At 31.9% G+C, this 21,101-nt stretch overlaps 3 protein-coding genes across 3 annotated transcripts; 2 read left to right on the forward strand and 1 right to left on the reverse strand.

Annotated features, from left to right (window-relative positions):
* Nucleotides 1–5,054: 5,054 nt before the first annotated feature.
* Nucleotides 5,055–7,279, forward strand: AZG2 (Xanthine/uracil permease family protein). Its single transcript, XM_011074680.3, has one exon. It carries the CDS (start codon nucleotides 5,163–5,165, stop codon nucleotides 6,732–6,734), a length of 1,572 nt encoding a protein of 523 aa, XP_011072982.1. The 5' UTR covers nucleotides 5,055–5,162; the 3' UTR covers nucleotides 6,735–7,279.
* A 2,750-nt stretch (nucleotides 7,280–10,029) lies between these two features.
* On the forward strand, nucleotides 10,030–14,216 carry LOC105158058 (E3 ubiquitin-protein ligase AIRP2-like). Its single transcript, XM_011074681.3, has 5 exons — nucleotides 10,030–10,389; nucleotides 12,316–12,478; nucleotides 12,580–12,646; nucleotides 12,994–13,228; nucleotides 13,856–14,216. Exons 1-5 carry the CDS (start codon nucleotides 10,301–10,303, stop codon nucleotides 14,064–14,066), a joined length of 765 nt encoding a protein of 254 aa, XP_011072983.1. The 5' UTR covers nucleotides 10,030–10,300; the 3' UTR covers nucleotides 14,067–14,216.
* Nucleotides 14,217–15,745: 1,529 nt separating this feature from the next.
* LOC105158059 (GDSL-like Lipase/Acylhydrolase superfamily protein) lies at nucleotides 15,746–20,094 on the reverse strand. The gene is made up of 2 exons (XM_011074682.3): nucleotides 19,396–20,094; nucleotides 15,746–16,424 (listed from the first exon to the last, which is right to left on the reverse strand). The coding sequence occupies exons 1-2, from the start codon at nucleotides 20,044–20,046 to the stop codon at nucleotides 15,918–15,920; spliced, it is 1,158 nt and encodes a 385-aa protein (XP_011072984.1). The 5' UTR covers nucleotides 20,047–20,094; the 3' UTR covers nucleotides 15,746–15,917.
* Nucleotides 20,095–21,101: the final 1,007 nt, after the last annotated feature.

Consider the following 21,101-nt stretch of genomic DNA (forward strand, 5'->3'; position numbering starts at 1 on the left):
TTAATTACTCATTTTTATCTAAAAGAATAAATAGTTAATAACTTAATTTGATTACAAAATTAATAAAATCTTTAACAGCTATGGATAAAAAATCATGGTAAATAATTTTTATTGACCACGGTTAAATAAAACCAACGCAAAAATATAGATTTTCCATAAAAAAAAAAAGTTATTTGTCATGTTTAAGAGCCACATTAAAATAATTGTTGCATGGTCGTGGTCAATAACTATTTACTACGGTTACTTTGTTTTTAACCATGATAATTATCCATGATTAAATGTTGTACTTTTTGTGGTGACGTACGTATATTTATCTCACTTTATGTAAGTTGTTGTAATTTATTTATCGTTTGTAATCATATTGATGTATTGCTCAATTTATCAAGAAGTTGATGTAATTGTGTATAATTATTACTTCAAAAAAAAAATCGAAAATAGTTTGCATAAAAAAATTATTGATAAAATTAGAATTAATTCATTTACATAATTTTTGTTGTGCTGTAATTATTAAGACCACGAAACTGGATTCGCCTAATCAATTAGTTACCCTCACCAAGTCAACTTTGAATCAAGTACTAATAATCTACTTTTCAAGATTCATTATAATTAGTCCATCCACATAGGTTTGGAGGTTGTCTCCCTAAATTTGTGGACTTTTCAAAATATTTTGTATTTGATTTATAATTATTTCAAAAAATACTTTATAACATACAAAAACACTTTAGTGAAAAAAAAATTATTATTTCTTACGTTACAAATTATTACAGTATATTTTCTATTCAGGGTTTTGTTCTGTGGTTTATAGACAGCAGTACCAGTAAGTATATTTTCTATTCAGGGTTAAAATATTACAAGTACATCCCTTAAGGTAAAATTAATCGACACCCCTTATTTGTACGTAATTTTACAAGAAAATAAAATTTTTTGTATAATTAAATTTAATTTAAAAAATATCGATATAATTTATTAAAAAATATATTATTTTATAGTATATATTGAACACTAAAACACCCCCTTAAACTAAGCCAAAAGAATCCCTAATTTTCAGAGATTTGTAATGAAAGTTTGGGCAAATAGTGGGACATGTGTGGGTTACAGAGAGCAGTCATCAAAGCTATGATTGAGTCACAAGGCAGTGATACCTAAAGATTCGGACACAGATTTCTTGGACCAGTTCTCCCAAATGGGGACAAAACTGGAATCTTATGGTCTTATTAGTCAACATGATTTCTGAGTTGCCAAACTTCACACACATTTTTAAGTGCGTTTGGCAAGAAACACATACAATCTTCAACATCAATGTTTGGTAGATGCCAACAAAATTCTCCACATTTTAAACCTTTTTTTTTTTTTTTTAAAGTTGATGTTATGATGTTTTTTTCTTTCTAAATTTTGTTTATTTATTTTGATGGGCCATTTTGTATATAAATCCACGAGATGCGATGACTTTTGTAGTTTAAATTCAGAAAAAAATAAAAGTAATCTTCTATGATATTATAAATGAATAAATTATTTTCCTATAAAAAAAATAAAATTCACCCACCTGTATTTGTTAAAATGCATTAGTTTATCTCTATGTAGTTTTTAAAATAGGGGAATTTACCTCCTTGTTTAAAGAGTTAAATTGCTTCATTTTAAAAAGCACACTTTTCCATAGAGAAGTAATTTACAATATCACGGGAGGTAAATTACTTTAGCATCCCTAAACTATAATTTTTTATCCTAATTTGGTCCCTCTGACAATTTTTTGGCAAAAATATGGCCAGAGTTTGACTTTTTAGAGGGTAAAATGATTAATTTAAATTTAATTTTATCATTTTAGTCCCTTAATTTATAAAGTTATCAAGTTAGTCCTTTTTTAGAAAAGAAAATATTTTTTATATTTTTATATGGTGAATATGATGTGATTATCTTGTATGAAAAATAAAAACTTTGAACTCTTATAAACATAATATTAAAATATTGCTTAACTCAAAATAAAATAGTCTATCTTTTTTTTTATTTCCAAAAAAATGGCCCAAAATATGAAAATTATAAATAAATTTTGTAAAACTTATCTAATCTAAAATTTAATAACAAAAATTAAGTCAATTTTTAATCTATGTCTAATAAAATTAAATTTTAACATTAACGTAATTAAATATTAACAGCTACATATTTGAAAAAAAAAATTGGTGGTATATACTTTTAATTTAATTATTTGGCAGATTTCAAATATATAAAAATATTCATTTTAAGAGGTTCTTATAGATCTTTTTCTATAAATTGGGACTATGTATTTAGAAAATTTATAAATTTTTTTCTATAAAATGTGACTATATATTTTTCTTAAAATGAATTATATATATATGAAATCCACATAAAATCTAGTTAAAAAGTATAACCTACCAACTTTTTGTTCGAAAATCCAAACAGTTAATGAATATTGTTAAGGATTAACTTGTTTAGACTTATCTTTAACTCTTGAAATAAAAATTACTTAGATTTTTTTATTATATATTCATATTAGATAAGTTTTATGAAATTTATTCGTAATTTTGGTTTTTTTTAGCTATGTAAAAAGGAGACTATTTATTTTAAGTTAAATAATATATTACTAGTATGTTCGCAAGAGTTCAAAATTTTCGTTATTGACATTAGATAATTACAATATTTCAGCATAAAATAATATAAAAAGAGTTATTCTTTTATGTAAGAAATTTGACAATTTCACAACTTTAAGGGAATAAAGTGATAATATTAAATTTATTAACTATTTTACCCTCCAAAGAGTCAAAATCTAGCCACATTTTTGCTGAAAAATGGTCAGAGGGACCAAATTGAGACAAAAAATAAAGTTTAAGGATATTAAAATCAATAAATGAACTTGATGGACTAAAATGATTCTAAACGAAATCTTAATGGACCAAATATAGTATTCACCCTCATCATCATTATTATTACCATTATTAAGGATAATTACACTCCACTCCCCCTGAGGTTTGGAAAATTATATCTAATATTCCTGAGGTTTACTTCCATATAACAAACAAGTCATTCTATTAGTCAAATTTACCGAATTTATTTATATTAACAAAAGAAACAAGTTATCCATATTTATCAACGATTAACTTTTTATTGATTTATTGAAGGTTAAATAAATATTTTTATGGCTAAATTACCAATATACATCTTCATAAGTTAATGCATGTGAGGAGGTAATATTTTCATCATTATAAAGGCAATTTAGTCAAATGATATTTATTTAACCTGCAATAAATCAGTAATAAGTTAAATAAAGGTATATATCAGTTTTCATTCATTTTTTTGGTTAATATCAACAACTTAGTAAATTTTGACTAACAGAAGGACCTATATGTTAGAGGGAAACAACATGAGTATTTTAGATGTAATTTTCAAACTATAAAGAATTTATGTGCAATTATACAAAATTTTATAAAAGAAGAATGTAATTATCCCTAAATATTATTATTATTATTATTATAAAAATGAGGTCGAGTATTAAAGAAGGATAAAGGTCACATATTTTAATACAAATGATTTGCCATACTTCCTCCATCCCAAATCAGATTAGCTTGAGGGGGTGTTTGGCTATTTTTTTTAAAAATATTTTATAAGTTTCTAATAAGGTCTTTAATTAATAAAATAATTAAAATAGACATATATATCATTAGAATCAAATAATATTTTATTTTTTTATATATTTTGTTTTAAATATTTTTAAAATATTTTTATAAATAGTATATATTAGTTTAATTTTAAATAAAAAATTAATTAATAGATAATTTATTTACAATAACAAAAAAGATGACGAATTATTACCTAAACTTTTGAATAAAAATAATATATATGTGTATTCATGCTAGTAGAATGTTAATATAAATATATAATTAATATTTGTTAATGCAATGATTATTCTAGTCGTATAATTTATAATATCTTGAATTTTATATTTTTTTAGTAAATATAATATCACTACTAATCTTATTTTTATTTAACAATAATAATTTATTATTAAATAATAAAAAGTTTTCTCTTTTTTGAATATTAGAAAATTATATAGCAAAGAAAAATTTAAATGAGAGAGAGAGGAGAGTGTGTGTGGGTGTGTGTGAGAGAGTGTGTGTAAGATATAAATGGGGATATTTTAGTCTTTTGATATATTAATTTTATATAACTTATAAGATCTTATAAACAAAGTTAGAAAAGTTAATCATACTTCCCCCAAAAACTTTAAAATTACACTTACACCCCTTCTAAAAGTTCTTCGTTTACATCTAAAACCTCTTCCATTAAGATTTAAAATAAAAACATTAACGTCAGCAAAGACAATTATACAAAATTTTAATTGTGTCCCTCATTTTAACATTCATATATGTATATATATAGGGTGAATAGCAATTTATCCCCCTATGATATTGAAAATGAGCACATTATCCCCCTATGAAAAAAATATAGTAATTTACCCCTCTATACTTTTTATAATGAAGCAATTTACCTCCTTATACAGGGAGATAAATTGCTTCACTTAAAAATTATAAGAGGGTAAATTGTTGTATTTTTAAAAACACAAAGAGGTAAATCGTTATTTATTTTTTCATAAGGGGGTAATTTGCTTATTTGTAATATCACAAGAGGGTTGTTTGCATTTTTTCATATATATATATATATATATATTTGTACATGTAAGTGCAAAAAAAACATGGCTTCCACAATGAGCCTTTTAACTATACAATTTGATCAATCTCAAGTGATAAAGAAGGTTTGTTGGAAAATCTTGAAAATTGTTATGACCAATGAAAATTCGTGGGCGGACACAAAAGTCCTTAGTGGCAAAACCTAAACTACCATTACCCAGATTTTGTACTTAAAAGGTAAATACGAAAGTCTAAAAGACACCCCAACAACTCGCTATTAAACAAATCAAGTATGATATGTGAGAGTAGTGCTCTAATTATACCTACCTACTTTACAAACAAATTTGAATTCCCTTGAAAGAAATGATTGCCCTTTTATGCCTTTTGTTTTGTAATGCCTCAGGTTTAATATTAATAATACAGACACTCACCCCCAAGATTCATTTCTCTACTGCACAACATCATACCCATAAAAGGGCTGCCCATAGTACTTAGTGTTGTGAGAAAAACACACACCACATAAAAATGGGGAGGGACTGGAAAACAATGCAGAAAGGGTTGGATGAAGCTGTTTCAAAGAGCAGAGTTGGGAGGTACTTCAAGTTGGAGGCGAGAAAGAGCTCGTTCAGTAGAGAGTTGCGTGCTGCCACTGCCACGTTCCTCACTATGGCGTACATTATCTCCGTCAACGCCACCATCCTGGCGGATTCTGGGGGGACGTGTTCCGTGTCCGACTGCAGCGCACCTGCCAGTCCGGACTGCAGGCTAAAGCCTAATGTGGGCTATCAGAACTGCCTGTCGAAACTCAAGAGTGATCTCATTGTGGCTACTGCCCTGTCATCCATGATTGGATCACTTGCGATGGGCTTACTAGCCAACCTCCCGCTTGGCCTGGCTCCCGGCATGGGTGCAAACGCGTACTTGGCCTACAACTTGGTGGGCTTCCATGGGTCCGGACAAATGACATACCGTACTGCCATGGCTATCGTCTTCGTCGAAGGCTGCGCATTTCTCGCCATTGCAGTTCTTGGGCTCCGTGCCAAATTGGCTCGGCTGATTCCGACGTCGGTACGACTCGCCTGCGCCGCGGGCATTGGGCTGTTCATTGCCTTTGTGGGCTTACAGCCCCACCAAGGTGTGGGTCTGGTGGGTCCTGATCCAGCCACTTTGGTCACACTATCTGCTTGCAAAAACATAAATCCAGCCAGTGGTGAGTGCATTGGTGGGAAGATGCAAAGCCCGACTTTCTGGCTTGGCTTGGTGGGCTTCCTGATAATGTGTTATGGACTAATGAAGAACATCAAAGGCAGCATGATATACGGCATGCTCTTTGTGACGCTAATATCGTGGATTAGGGGCACTTCTGTCACTGTATTCCCATACACTAAGCTCGGGGATTCGACTTTCGACTACTTCAAAAAAGTGGTCGATTTTCACAAAATAGAGTCCACTTTCTGGGCCATCAGCTTCGCGGACTTCAACAGAACTGAAGTGTGGGTGGCCTTAGCCACGCTGCTATATGTCGACGTTTTGGCCACCACAGGCACGCTGTACACAATGGCTGAAATCGGAGGGTTCGTGAATGAAGGAGCTTTCGAGGGGGAATACACGGCGTACATGGTGGACGCAGGCGCCACAATCGTGGGCTCCGCCCTCGGAGTCTCGCCCATCGCCACGTATGTCGAATCAACGGCGGGAATCAGGGAAGGTGGGAGAACCGGGCTAACGGCTGTGATCGTGGGAATATACTTTGGGCTGTCGTTGTTCTTGACGCCTTTGCTTAGCAGTGTGCCGCCGTGGGCAGTCGGGCCGTCTCTGGTGATGGTGGGGGTGCTGATGATGAAGGTGGTGAAGGAGATAGAGTGGGAGAACGTGAAGGAAGCGGTGGCGGCGTTTGTTACTATAATTCTGATGCCATTGACGTATTCAATCGCGAATGGGATCGTTGGAGGGATTGGGATTTTCGTTGCGCTTGAATTGTTTGAGCGTGCTGTGGGATGTATGAAGTGGGCAATGAAGATGAGGAGAATGGTTGTGAAGGAGCAGAATCAGGTGTCTGCTGCTGCTGCTGCTGAGCAGAGTCTTGAAATCATTTGACATTAATGCGTTCTACAGGGTTAAATGCTACTGTTGATACTTTATAAAAATACTAATAGGTAAAAAAATTTCTAAATTAAAAAAAAAAAGGCAATGCGACCCCTGAATTTTTAAGAAAATGGGCAATGATCCCCTCGGAGGAGGACGGCGGTCGTTTTACCTTTTTTTTTTTGGGGGAAATTTTGCCTATTAATATTTTTATAAGGGGTAAAGTGCAATTAACCTTGGTTTATTATGGATTTATAGTAGTGGTTTTTTGTTCTTTTTTTTTTTTTAAATTTTATGTGACGGGATATGCACAAGTCGCCGTAAGAGATAGTCATTGATGGGAAAATAGGAACAGTTTGAGTCTTTTACATGTTAAATTAGTATCGTATCTTATTTGCAATGTGCAGTACAAGATACGATACTAATTTATAATAAAAGATTCAAATCAGAAAATTAACGAGGAAAGTTGACCTTTCAAGGGCGATTGTGCTTTTCATTTTGTTCTTTTTTGTAGAATTTTTAGATTAAAGAAGGAATTCAACTATTTTAGAGTTGGATATTGTTGATGTATAATATGTTTAGTTTTTTGCTTAAACTTAATTTTTGAAGTGATTGTGGGATTGGATATAGTTAATATGGAGATAAAAAAGCATAAAATTGTACCACGAGTAGAGGGCAAAAAGATGCATCTTCTTAACCGGATCAAAATGCAATTCCTTTCTCAATCATGTTGAGAAAAATTTTGCAAAATGTATATGGGGAGGTAGAGTTGAATTATTGCAATTATATATTAAAAAAAAAAAAACTGATGTTTCTTCTTCTCACAAATATTTTTTTTATTTTAGTTCATATATATTTTTTTCTCCTCACCTCACAACATGTTTTCTCTTTTCAAAATCAACATTCATTTTTTTTTTTTGAAGAAAGAGCGAAAAGGCAATTGAATCTAGACATTTGCTTGTTAGTTGGTGTTCATAGTATATTTGTCGATGGTTGCAGAAAAGATGATGTTGCTCCATCAAGGTGGGAAAATTGTAATTTATGTTTGGTAACTTATTTTATTTGTAATTTTGATTTTATTATTTTACGACTCAACAGATTTAGTTTTATAAGTTTAAAAAGAATTGCAATTTACGATCCATTATCCATTTTCTTTAAAATAGCATGGGTCCAATGGATATAGACTATCGTTCGTAACTTGGGCCGAAGCGTATGTGTGCTCTTAGGAGAGGACCTGTAAAAAAAATGTTAGCACACCAACGCCCAAGTTAGTACTGAATTTAGGATCAAACAAAGCTGAAAAAGTAAATGAATTTGAACGAAAATCGAAATATTGTGAGTGAGATTGATAGAGAATGCAAGAACATGTAGTAGTCTGATAGAAAAATGATTGAAAGATTCCCTAGAGAGTGAGAGAGTCGTCCCTCGCATAGAGGGGCTAAACCTGTATTTATAGGGGGAGTGCCCCTTCTGCGCGGAGTCTAATCTGCCGTAGGAAACTCGCGAGAATTGATTGGATAAGGAATAAATCATCTTTATCTTTAGGTGGATGTGCTTTAATAGGAGTCTTTTTTGCCTTCAGAGATCCCATGCTGCAAGGAGTCCTCTCTGCTAAGAAGTCTCTCCTTGCTCACTTAGGCTTCCTTGTGCTGATGTGGTCTAAGGTGACTGCTGGCATCTAGGCCAACTAGGTGCCATGTTGGAGTGTTGACTGTCATGTGTATAGACCATTTTGTGATCGAACGTCTTATTACGCTTTCATTATGGTTCGGACCGTCAGGGGTCTTGGGCTACCTTCATTCTTCCTGAGCTTGTCGGGTTACTTAAGTTGTTTGGACTTATCTAGTTAGATTGCATGTTGGGTTGTCCTAGGCACCCATTTATACGTTTCATTTGAATCTATGAACTTAGCAATATTATATTTTTTTAAAGAATATAATATCAAACTTAAATTATCAAGTTTAAAAATATATAAATACGTATTAGCTTATATATAAAAAAATTAACAAAATTCAAATAACCTATTTTGTTTTAGTTTTTTTATAAAATACATCAACCTTATAGTATTAAAGATGACTTTTTGTTTAATTTATTACAATTCCTTCATTTTGAAAATTATGCATTTCAAAATTTTGGATTGTTCTTAATTATATGTTTATCATAATTTTATACTATAGAAATTACTGAATATTTTTTTATAAATGTTAGGTTAGGTGTATTTTAATCTTTGATTAAAAATTTTAATAGAATTTTTGCCCAAAAACTATAAGCAGGGAGATTTTTTGTCAAAAATTAAAACATCCAAATTCTAATGATCAAAGTCTAATTAAAAAGAGGTGGAGGTGGATGCAAATAACCCTAAATTTGAAGACCCAAAAAGAAACATGATAATATATTGGTTCATGTGAAAAGTTAATATATATTTTCCAAAATAAAAATAATAAATGCATCTCACAATACTTATATTATTATTAGTTTATTTATCCAAAATTTTATTTTAAATATTTTTCATAATGTCTAAATAAATAAGACTCCTTGACTATATAGAATTTTGACTTTTCCATAAACACTCTATTATTTAAAGAATCCTGACTCTACTAAAATTCTCCACTAATTCTAAGAATAATTTTTTAAATATATCCATTTTTTTTTGTACTTTTCTAATTTCTATATCACTATAAGAAAAAATTGAATTTTTTGCTACACTATAAATGTGCAAGACTCAAAGACGTGGTAACTTAATACTATCAACCACGATAAAATAAAATCAAATAAAAAACTTAACTTTTTACCACGATTAATCAATATTTATTATGTTTTTTGCTATAGTTAAAATATTTATTTTAGCCATGAATAATATTTTTGACACACTTACAGAAATAACGGTGAATGGTTGTTGCGGAGTCGTTGATTTTGTATTTATCATATATTTTTTTTTACTATAGTAATGAATCGTAGCGAAAAATTATATTTTTTTTAGTTTATTAATATTTCATTATATATATATAGGTCCTAAAATCACATAAACCTTAAAAGTAATAAATATAATATAATATTTTATTTCACATATTTTATATATTTATATTTTCATTAAAAGAACATATATATATATACATATATGAGGATTAGTAAAATTCAATTGGATAGAATTGAAAAGTTGGGAGGATAAGAATAGAGCCATGTTATGAATCTTATGATAATAATTTGTGATATCCTATCAAAAATTCAGAAGCAAATTTAGATTACCTTTTAACTGTCATAACTCATTTAAACTACCAACGAATCATGCAATCACCAAACTCTCTCTCTCTCTCTGGCGGTTCAGAAAATTCTATTATAAGTTTCTCTCGCTTGTCTCCTCTCCAACTGCTTCTACACTGCATAGAACCTCAACCCCCTCTTCTCTTAAAATCTTTATAGAACCATTCAGGAAAGTAAATTTAGTCTGCATAAACCCCATTTCACTTGATTTCTTATTTGTATCATCTCTCTCTCTCTCTCTCTCTCTCTCTCTCTGGTTCTTGGAAAACACGGAAGAGGGCGTGAGCCCATTATAGCGAAGGAATCATCTTTTATAGATGATGGATTACCATCACCTTGGAAAGGCGCCTTCTTGCCAAGATTCTCTTGAGGCCATTGAGTCTGACATTGAGCACGCCAATATGTTGTGGGTTCTCTTTTCTTTATCTTTATGTTGTTGTTGCACTAATCGGAGGATTCGTTTTGTGAAGTCTGCATTTTTTGGAGGTTCATTATGAGTTGTGAGTTATCTAGTGGAGAATCATGCACAGATTTTCTGCAGTAAAATGATGATATATTTCTTTGCTTTCTGAGTGTGGAGGGGGGAGGGAGTTGTAAATTTTTTTTCTTAATAAATTGCGTGATTCGTTTTTGTGTTTTGGATAAACATCAACTTCGTTCAATTCCAGAAAGCTGAATTCCTGTGTCAGAGATATTGAATATTAGATGATTCTGCTCGCAAATATATTGAATATTGTGTTCGAATCTTAGTGTAACCATTTATGAAAAGACAAGTTTCAAGTGCAAGGCTTCACAAAAACAAATGACGCCTGCCACGTGAGAAGACACGTCGGAGATATTAAATATTAAATGATTTTTCTCGCTTTTAGACGACATGGTCGATCAAATACTGAATTCATGTAGTTTTTACCCTCATTTCTTTTGTTAAGTTATGCTTTGACTATAGTCTTGTGTAATGGTAATACCTTAGTCGGAGCGATACAGGCACCGCCTTTCCAACTAGAATAAAGGAATTATTTGACTGATGTGCATTTCTTGGAATATACTCTGTTGCTGCTCCTCCAGTTATGTTAGATATGTTCATATTAATTGACATCAAGAGTATAGTGATTTATGGACTCTATTTTATGGAGTAGTTCCATATTTTGGTATTTCTATGTATATGTGGAATTTGGATATCTTAATTATGTGTTGGCAAAAGTTACAATTTCAAATAAAAACATCGGTTCTTTTCTCTTTATAATCTTATGGCTTATTTAGGAGGAGGTCTGTTTCTCGCTGTGATCAATACAAATTTATTGGTAGAAATGCTTCTCTAGCATCAGGAGTCTCTGTATCCATTCTGTCTCTTTCTAGTTAAATTATCTATCCTGTGAACCTATCATGCTGTCATTTACGCCATACCCGTGTTGAGAAACATGTCCAACCTTGCTGAAATTAGGTAGTTCTCCAACCTTTCAGACACATGCACAGCTCATATCAACTTAATATAGCCTTGTCTAACGTATGTTTATTACTTCCTCGGACATGCATATTAGTCTGAAATGCCATGAGTTCAAATTTATCTACGGTGTCTAGGTGATATGCCGTAGATAGCATGCCATCCAGATGGATCAGAAACACTATTTGAGTCGATCCTTGTTCCTGAAGTTTTACAATTCATATGCACTGGCACTTGGTTCCTACCTGTCCCCATAACTGAGCCGGAGAGACACGCTGTCTAGTTATGTGTATTATTTAGTGCTCGTAGATGATTGTTCGTCTTTTTGACATACAAGTATTAGATAATTGTTGCAGTCATGGTTGTAAATGTTGTAATTGATATATTTTGGAGCATTTGAGGGGGAGAGTTATTGGACTGCTCTAATATAATCAGCTTCATTGACGACATTGAAAATTTTGTAGTCGCAGTTCTGTGTCAAAATACAAATGCTTGTCATTCAGAGTGCCAATTTTTCAATACAACCGTAACTTTGTCCTAGGGAAGGAAAACATTTTCAAGGTCAAAAACCTTAGTAAAGTACAGAAGAACCAGGAAGGTAGACCAGGCACTGACAATGAAAATGGCCATATAGCTAATGCACATATGTAGATCTCAGTTACTCTAAAGAAGACTTCATGATCTATCATCCATACAGAGTTAGATTCCATATCAGTCCAGGCCTTTGGAGAAAAGCCATTTGGTTATGATTCTTGCCAACTATTTCTGATTCTAATGCATATGTGAACATCTTGTTTCTATTTTTGCTATGCTCACCACTAGATGATTTTCTTGTGCTTTTCGAGATTGTTTTACTTCATGGAGCTTAAGTGACCTTGTTATCCATTTCAGAGCAGCTTCTATCTCGAGAACAAAAGGTTGTGCGTGTCTACAAATGAAATTGGTCTACAATCAGGTGGCACCCATATATTTGTTTCTGTTGCAATGGTTTGACTGCTCTTGCACGTGTTCACTCCCGAATTTTCTGAATCTCTTCCATGTAGTTGTTTACAAGGTAGTCATTTTGGAAGAATAACTTTTCTTTCTGAATATCTGATTTGCTTGAAATTTTAAAGAGTATGATCTTGTCTAAGTTTACTTTTGTATCTTCTTCAGGTTCACCTAGACAGTAAGCAGAAGTTTCCCTCATATGGTAGAAAAGCAACCATTGGACAATTCTATGGTATGCGTATTTGTATACACTGGGAAACCATTATAACTTATTTAGGTTAATGCAACAGAACCCTGTAAAAATTCCCTTGAAAAAGAAAGAGCAATGTGACAAGCTGAACTTTTTAGAAGAAGGGCAACATGGGACTCCCAGACGTGGGAGGTAGTGTGCTTCTTTTTCAAAAGTTCAGGGGTCGTATAGTCATTTCTTTTATTATGTGTGTATAACATCTTAGAACCCCTTCTTTCAGTCTTGATGAATTCTAGTACCCTATATATTTTCCATCAATGTTCTGAGTTTTCTTTAAATGCATAGATCAATGGTGATATTGCGCATTTATAATGTTGTTTACTTTGCAGCTGTGATATTGCCTTCTCTAGAACGCATGTACAATAGCTCATCGGAGCTCGGCCATTACCAAGATGAAGTTCATGGCCTTGACATGACCGTCAGAAAGAAAACGGAAGATAATAACAAGCATTTGGATGTCGATCCAGAGAGAGAAGACGAGTGTGGAATTTGCTTAGAGCCCTGCACCAAGATTGTTCTGCCGAATTGCTGTCATGCAATGTGCACTCATTGCTACCGTGACTGGTAGGCTAACTACTCTTCTCTAACTGCATCTTCAAGATAGTTTGCTCTCATAGTCATGTTGAAGATTAAATGCCACAGACCCTCCTTGTGAAAATACTAAGGTTGCATTTGGACTAAATATGGATGGATTTCAAATTCTTTCAAATAGTCAATTAAAATACAATTCTCGAAATCCTTCATTCAAAACCAAATCCAAATACACCCTAATATTTTTATTTGGATCAATGGATTTGGACCTTAGGATTTCAAACCGTAATAACAAATTCATCAAACTTGTTTCGATAAATTCATGCCGTTAATGCTGTGAAATTTTTTAACTTTCATTTGAACAATATTTTCTGGCTTTTTATGAATTCCAAATCCATTTAATATAAATCTTTATTTCTAATCACTTTCTCAAATATAAATCTTCCCATCCAAATGTATTTTAGTAGACAAAAAACAGCCTCTAAAAAGAGAAAAGGACAATGCAGGAGGCAGTAGGCTTCTTTTTTAAGACTACATTTGGATGGACAAATTCGGTTTTGTCTCTATTAATGCTCCGATAAGAGATAAAAACACGACAAATCCATTATGTTAAAAGCTGCTCCTTGAAGTTAACTTCATCCTTGTCAACATGCATGGCAGGAATAGGAGATCAGAATCCTGCCCCTTCTGTCGAGGTAGCTTAAAGCGAGTGAATTCAGGCGATTTATGGGTTATGATATGCAACGAAGACGTGGTTGATCAAGAATCCCTTTTGAAGGAAGACGTGCTCCGCTTCCATCTGTATGTGAACAGCTTGCCTAAGGATATTCCTGATGCTCTCTTCTTATGTCATTATGAATACTTGATCTGATATATATAGTTGTACAGTGAAATGCCAAGTTATGAATGTTATTAGTGTCTGGCAGACTTTCCCCCTTCAACTTGGTATCAGATGGAACTAGTGTCTGAATAATGTACATTTCATTGTTAAGTTAATAGAAAAGGTTTAGTTTTAGAGTCATTGAAACCCAACACTTTTGGCGTTTTCTAGTTTTAGTCGTTATGTAATACCTTAATACCTTATGTAATTAGGTCAAAATACACAAATATTTAGGAGTGTAAGATGAACCGAGCTGACTCGATAAGAACTCGAAAGTTTTTGAGCTGGAGTCTAGCCGGCTTGAGCCCAAGTATTTGTGTTCAAAAGGCTTAAGCAAGTTTAGTGCAATTATTTTCGCATTTTGATATTGCAAATGAACAAATTATCTCTTTATTAAAAAAATACCATTTTACCTCCTTGGTGATTTTTAAAATAAAATATTTTTACCTGCATATCTAAGGAGTTAAATTACTCGTATGGGTTAATTTGCTCATATGCCTTTATGTAATTGAGATCACCATTTTGGTGTCTTCAATTTTTATGATATGTCATCTTTTATTGATTTTTAATTAATTTATTTCTCTATCTCCAACTTCTCATTTCTCGATCTTTTCAACTTTACATTTTTCTCTCTTCTAAACTTCCACATGTCCTTTTCTTCTGTCAATCTTTTCCCAATAATTTCTTATAAATTCCTCTATTTTTTGTAATAGTTTATATTATCCAAGTAATATATATTTATAGATTTGATAAATAATTTTTAAAATTTAAATTTGATTTTTGAGTATACCACACATACTAATTATTTATAATATCTGAAGGGGCTCTTTTGACCAAAATCCTTTAATTTTGACAAATTGTTGAATTCTTAGAATTTGAATTTTTCTTTTAATTCTAAAAATACTTTAAATGGTAGGTGAGTATTTATGGTGAATATTAAAGGTTAGTTTCCTTAATTTCAGACTCCATCTTTTGATTTTTCAAATTTTCCATATCAAGTTTCCAAAATTAACTTATACATTGTTAAAATATTTATGGTAAATTACAATGCTTAATAAGGAAGAATAATGTATTTTCTAACAAAACGAAAGATATTTTAACTAGCACGGGAAATAACTAAACTTAATGTTTCAAATAACGATGGGGTATTCATAATTATATCAAATTTCAGGAGAGCCCAGTGTAATACCCTGTTAATATTAAATAATTTTCTCTCTAGCAACTTAATCTTTTAAATGAAATGCAAAAAACAAAAAAAAAAGTCTTTTAAATGAAATGCGTTTTGGAAAGTCTTGCCTAGATCAAGTTTGGCCCAATCAAACCAATCACAGATTAAGATCATGGAATAAGTCTATCTATCATCATGACATAAGTACGCAGTTATTATTTTATTGGCCCCATACCTCGTTAATTAACCTTTATGGTGCTTCCTCTACCAATTAGATCCTTTTTTAATATATCCGTAGAAAAAAGAGCTAGGTATATCTATTTTTTCATATTTCAACTTCTATGAAATATCTTTCTTTGCTACAGATAAAAATCATTGTTGTGTATTTCACTTACTATATGATTGATCACTTTATCTAAATTGTAAATTAACCAATCACATGACAAGTAGTGTACCATACTACTATATGGTTAGTTCAAATTTGATCCAGCAGGGGACGAGCTAGAATTTCCAATGGGTTTTAACATATATGAAAGCAAAAACAAGGAAAAGGCCCAAAATTCAGTAGTCATTAGAACCATCTATGAACCCATGCAAATATCCCTCATGACTTAGATGCAACAATTAAGACCTTACAAAACTAATTGTTACCCGCAAAGAAGCATGACATCAATTCATCCTGAACGCTGTTTTTGGCTCAACAGATAGCTGAACGGTGGTTGAGAATAAGTTCCATTCAGAAACGCATCGGCCATGGCCTTGTACATGGCCTCAGTGAGATGAACCCCATCCCAGTTGATGTACTGAGAAGGGTTTGCACAGGAGCTGGCGGAAGGCGAACCACACGCATTGAAATAGTCGAAATTATACGTTCCGCCACCGTAACCACAGCAGGCTTTGTAGAGCTCCTTCATCCCATGCTGCCGTGCATTCTTTATTACAGTGAGATAGGCATTGTAGTAGTCCAAATACAGTATGATGGATTGTGGAAATTGTTTCCTGAAGCCATCCAGCTTGGCTTTCAAGGCTAGGTTGTGAGTGTAGCTTTGCCTGTTTGGGCTCCCGACACACCCCACAGCGTCCCTGTCGTCCGAGGGAGCGAGATACATCGACAACGTTAGGCAGCCTGTCGGCGGTAGGCCTTGGACGACAACATACTTGGCACCCTTCTTCAGCAATGCCTGTTTAATTATAACAGTTCGGGGTTAGGGACGTTTTGTGATTCAAGTAGAGTGACTTCTGGGTAAATCAGACCTATTGAAGAGAAAAAACTAAGCAATGATATTAAAATTATCATTAATTATATGGATTCATCAAGTAAAATAATTTTTATTTTATCAAAAAACTGTTTTGTAATTTAATAATGATGAAATATATTTGCATAAAAGCTGTCACTGATAATAGTTACTGACAAAAAAATTATCCATAAAGTTGTCATTATAGACAATTGGTAACTGCACGTGTATAGCGACATCAATTTATATAATTGTCATCTATACTGTATAAAAAAAAAAATTCTATTTTCACTCACAAATAGCGGTTACTTACACCACTAATTTTTTAAATTACCTGAAATATTTTTCTGTATTTTCAACCACCCCTAACTACTCAAATTCTTCTTTTCATCTATATGCACAATCTATACTATCTATCTATACTAATATGAAAATTTCACCCGCACCATATATTTTTTGTGTCAATAATATTTCTAAATTAATTTTTATTTTATTCATTTATTTTTTAAATATGATGTGATGGTTTATATATATATAATATTATTCTTATTTATACTATATTTTAAGGTGTAAGTAATTATAGATTATATGCATGTAGGAACGACGTGCCATCACGGCTAGTTATATATAAACATATGGCTAATTGTATATAGTAGGTAAAAATTGCACTTTTAGTCCCACACGATGGAGGGTGTTGGACTTTTGATCCCATAGTTTATTTTCTTAGCATAATTGGTCCCATAGATAAAGAGTGTAGCATTTTTTGTCCCAAGTACTATAATTTTTTAGCCTATGGGACTAAACTAAGTTTGTAAATTGTAGGATCAAAGTGCAGCATTTTCTATATCATGTGGGACAAAAAATACAATTTTTTCGTCTATAGTGATAACTTTAAACGAAGCTGTATTTTTTGCATAAAGAAATTTTCAATGGGTATTGTTTTTTTTAGTACATTAAGTATGCTGGATATTAAATTTAATTTGGTAACTATGCCCTTCTTTTTATTAATTACTTTAAGTTTTAAAATTAATAAAATATCAAAATTTTGATTTTTGATCGAAAAAATAACATGCCAATTAGATATTTGTTTGGGAATTTTAATACTATGTGACTTTAGATATGAGTTGGTAGACATGTTGAATATAACTATATTATATGCATAATTATAATTTATAAAAATATAATTATTATTTAAAAAAAAAAAAAACACCCCCACCCACATCCCTTACCCCAGCCGCCTATCCTCCTCTCCACCCCCCCTATCGCCCCTTTAGCGTCGCCCAAACTAGGAATAGATTTGGTTGACGTCGCCCAGATGTGCGGACGACTGCCATTGCCCAAAGGTGAGAAGGGCACGGCGACAACGTCGTCATCGCTGCCGCTAGTCAATTAACAAAAAAGTTAATTAAATTTTAATTAATTTAATTAAAAGCAATTTGAAAAAAATTAGTTTTTTAAGGAAAGCTACAAAAATATTTTTAAAAAGTTAAGAAAATTGATTTAACTTTCTTTAAATTTATAAATAATACAAAAAAAGAATTTAATATTATTTATTGTAATCCCCCAATCAGATTCAAACTTATGTGGATGTACACGTGGATAAATGGCCGGACATTTAAGCAAGGAAATGACACGTATGCAGTTTTCGACTAAAATTCAAAAGTTGGCCGAAAAATTACCTACAATGTCCTAAATCGAACTAAATTTCATTAATTTTGAAACTTAAAGGACTTAATAAAAAAAGGGTTCTAATGGGATTTACCTAGTTGTGATATTACAAATGAGTAAATTACTCCTATATGAAAAAATAATTGTAATTACCCCTGTGTGTTTTTTAAAATGAAGCAATTTACCTCTCTGTCTAAGGAGGTAAATTGTTCTATTTTGGTGAACCCTGGGGGATAAATTACTGATTGAAAACACATAGAGATAAAATCGTTATTTTTTCTTTCATAGGGGGTAATTTGCTCATTTGCAATATTACAAGGGGATTGCTTGCATTTTTTCTATAAAAAAGAAAATATAATTACAGGACTAAATTAATATTAGATATACTTAACGGATTAAAAAATAATTTTTCCAAAACATAAATTTGCCATTATAACTTTAGAAATAACTTTTATCACTAATAGTGATATTTTCACTCACTACATCAATTTTAGAATTATATATATATATATATATATTAAAAATTTGCCAATAGTATTATCGTTCTATACAGTGTTTATATAATTTATTTATTTAAGAAAACTTTGTGTAGCCATGAAGTGTATATGGAATATATAAGATAAAACATCAATTCAAATATAGAGGACAAGGATTGATCAGTCAAAACGGTCTAGAATCTCTAAAATTTGCTTCCTTTATTCCATTAAAACTAATTAAGCGATTGAATAGTTGACTCATCCTAAGTATGTACAGAAAATTCTTTTTCCAATCAAATTTGTTCGAGTCAAATCAATTATAAAGCAAATGTATTATATTAGTTATATGATTAATAATTTTCTCTGAACTGTACATCAATTATACTACAAGTGTATTGCACTTGCCATATAATTAATTCAGATTCAGTCGAGTCAGATCCGAAGTAGAATTTCCCATGTACTTACCCTCTAACCTTTCACAAGATTATGAAAATTAAATGCAGCATGTTCTTTTCCTTTCCTAATACAGACACACAAATCTTAGTCATCAACTTGAAAATTTTTGTCCGGACATGATTCGACGAACCAAACCAATCATAAAGCAAGTGTATCACACTTGTTATGTGGTCACTTTTTTCTTAAACTGTACACGACAAGTGTAATACACTTGTCATATAAGTAGTTCAAATTTAATCGAATTAGGTGCGAACTAAAATTTCGAAAGTCAACCATGCATATATCTACCTTAAACTGAGTCCAACAACGTTAATTACCTGTAGAAAGCCAGTGAAACTATTAATGGCAAGTTGTTGGATGGTTTTGGTAGGAACAGAAGATCCAAAGCTGTAAGCATAGTCATTTGCTCCAATTTCACCAACCCAAATTAATGCATCCTTGAACACAGCCTCACACTCCCTTGGAGTTGCCATTTTGTCCTTACACCCTTTACCTTCCAAGACCTTTTCAAACCAATTGAGCTGAGTTCGAAGTGACTGAGGAGTAATGTTCAAAGTCATGTTGTTTTTAGCAAAGAAGCTATGAATTATGGCTGTGGAGCCGGCAACGGCGAAGTTGATGCCAGATGATTTATCGGCCTTTTGGTCGAGGTAGGGCGACAAGAATGGGAGGGCCAAGGCTTGTGCCACAAAGTCAATGACTAGACGGCCATCTGAGTATCGGTTGGTGGGCCGGTGGAAGAACGTGCGGCCATAGGGAAGATTGGAGACGAACATGAAGCCGTTAGGGCCGGTGTTGGACCGGGTGTTGCCGGTGTCGGTATAGGAGTCTCCGAAGGCATAGATGGTGTTGAAAGGGCGGGGGTGGCTATCATCATGAGTTGTTGCTTTGACGTAGAGTGATGAAGAAGAGAAGATAATGATGGTGAATGTGAAGATGAATGGAAGTCTGATGAAGGAAATGGCCATTGCTTCTAGGGTTTGCTGTTGTGATGTTGTTTGAGGTTTATATAATTGTCTGATTCTTGCTCAGTGTCCAACAGTTGACGTTACCCACCAACGATACCTCAGTCTAGTGGTTAAAATTGAAATTCCATAAATAAGATCAAGATCACGGATTTGAATCCTACCAGACGTGTGGACTTTTGTTTCACTTTATATGAATCTATTTTATAATTTTTAATTATATTGATGAATTGATCCAACTAATATATTACTTAATTGTCCTAATAACTGAAACATATGTAATCATGTAACCATCACTTCTGTATATAAATAAGTGAAAAAAATTGTTGACGGGGTAAAATATTTTTTGTACCACAACTATGATAACGTGGCGCTTTTAGTTCCATAAAATTTAAAATTACGTTTTTTTAGCCAAAAAAAAAAAAAAAAAAACATTTTGCCTACTGTTGGCGTTATGCGACCATAAAAGGGTACATGTACGTGGCATTTATCAGCTCTCATAGGAAGAACAAAGTATCTATCAGTACTAAAAGTGTTTGTGGGATAGCATGAATAATTATATTAAAAGTTAAAATCTATTATTATTTTTATCTTAATTAGATAAACAAAAGATATTCAAAAAATTTTAATCATATATTGATTTTATTTTTAAAATTTTGGTCGTATCTATTAATTAATTATATGCGTGTAAATACTGTACGTGCTATAATAACTAGTATTATTAAAAATAAAAGATTTTAATACATTGATACTTATGAAATTATGTTTTCTCTTACATATTTTTTTCTCCCGTGCGTATTTGATAAGTGTAATTTTTTTTAAATTAAATTTCTTCAAATTCCTTATGTTTTTTCTTTTTTGGTAAAAAAATAAAATAAAATGTTCGACCGAATTAAATTCGTTATGGAAAAACTCTAACTAAGATATAGAATAAGAAAACATGATATTAGTGATAAAATATCAAGTGATAATTTTAAAAAAAAATTATTAAAAATATATATTAAGTGAATAATTTTTATCTTGTCACTATATAATACTTAGTGACAAAAATTGTATAT

This window comes from Sesamum indicum, linkage group LG3, assembly GCF_026168435.1.
Source record: "Sesamum indicum cultivar Baizhima isolate 11 linkage group LG3, ASM2616843v1, whole genome shotgun sequence".
NCBI lineage: Eukaryota > Viridiplantae > Streptophyta > Magnoliopsida > Lamiales > Pedaliaceae > Sesamum > Sesamum indicum.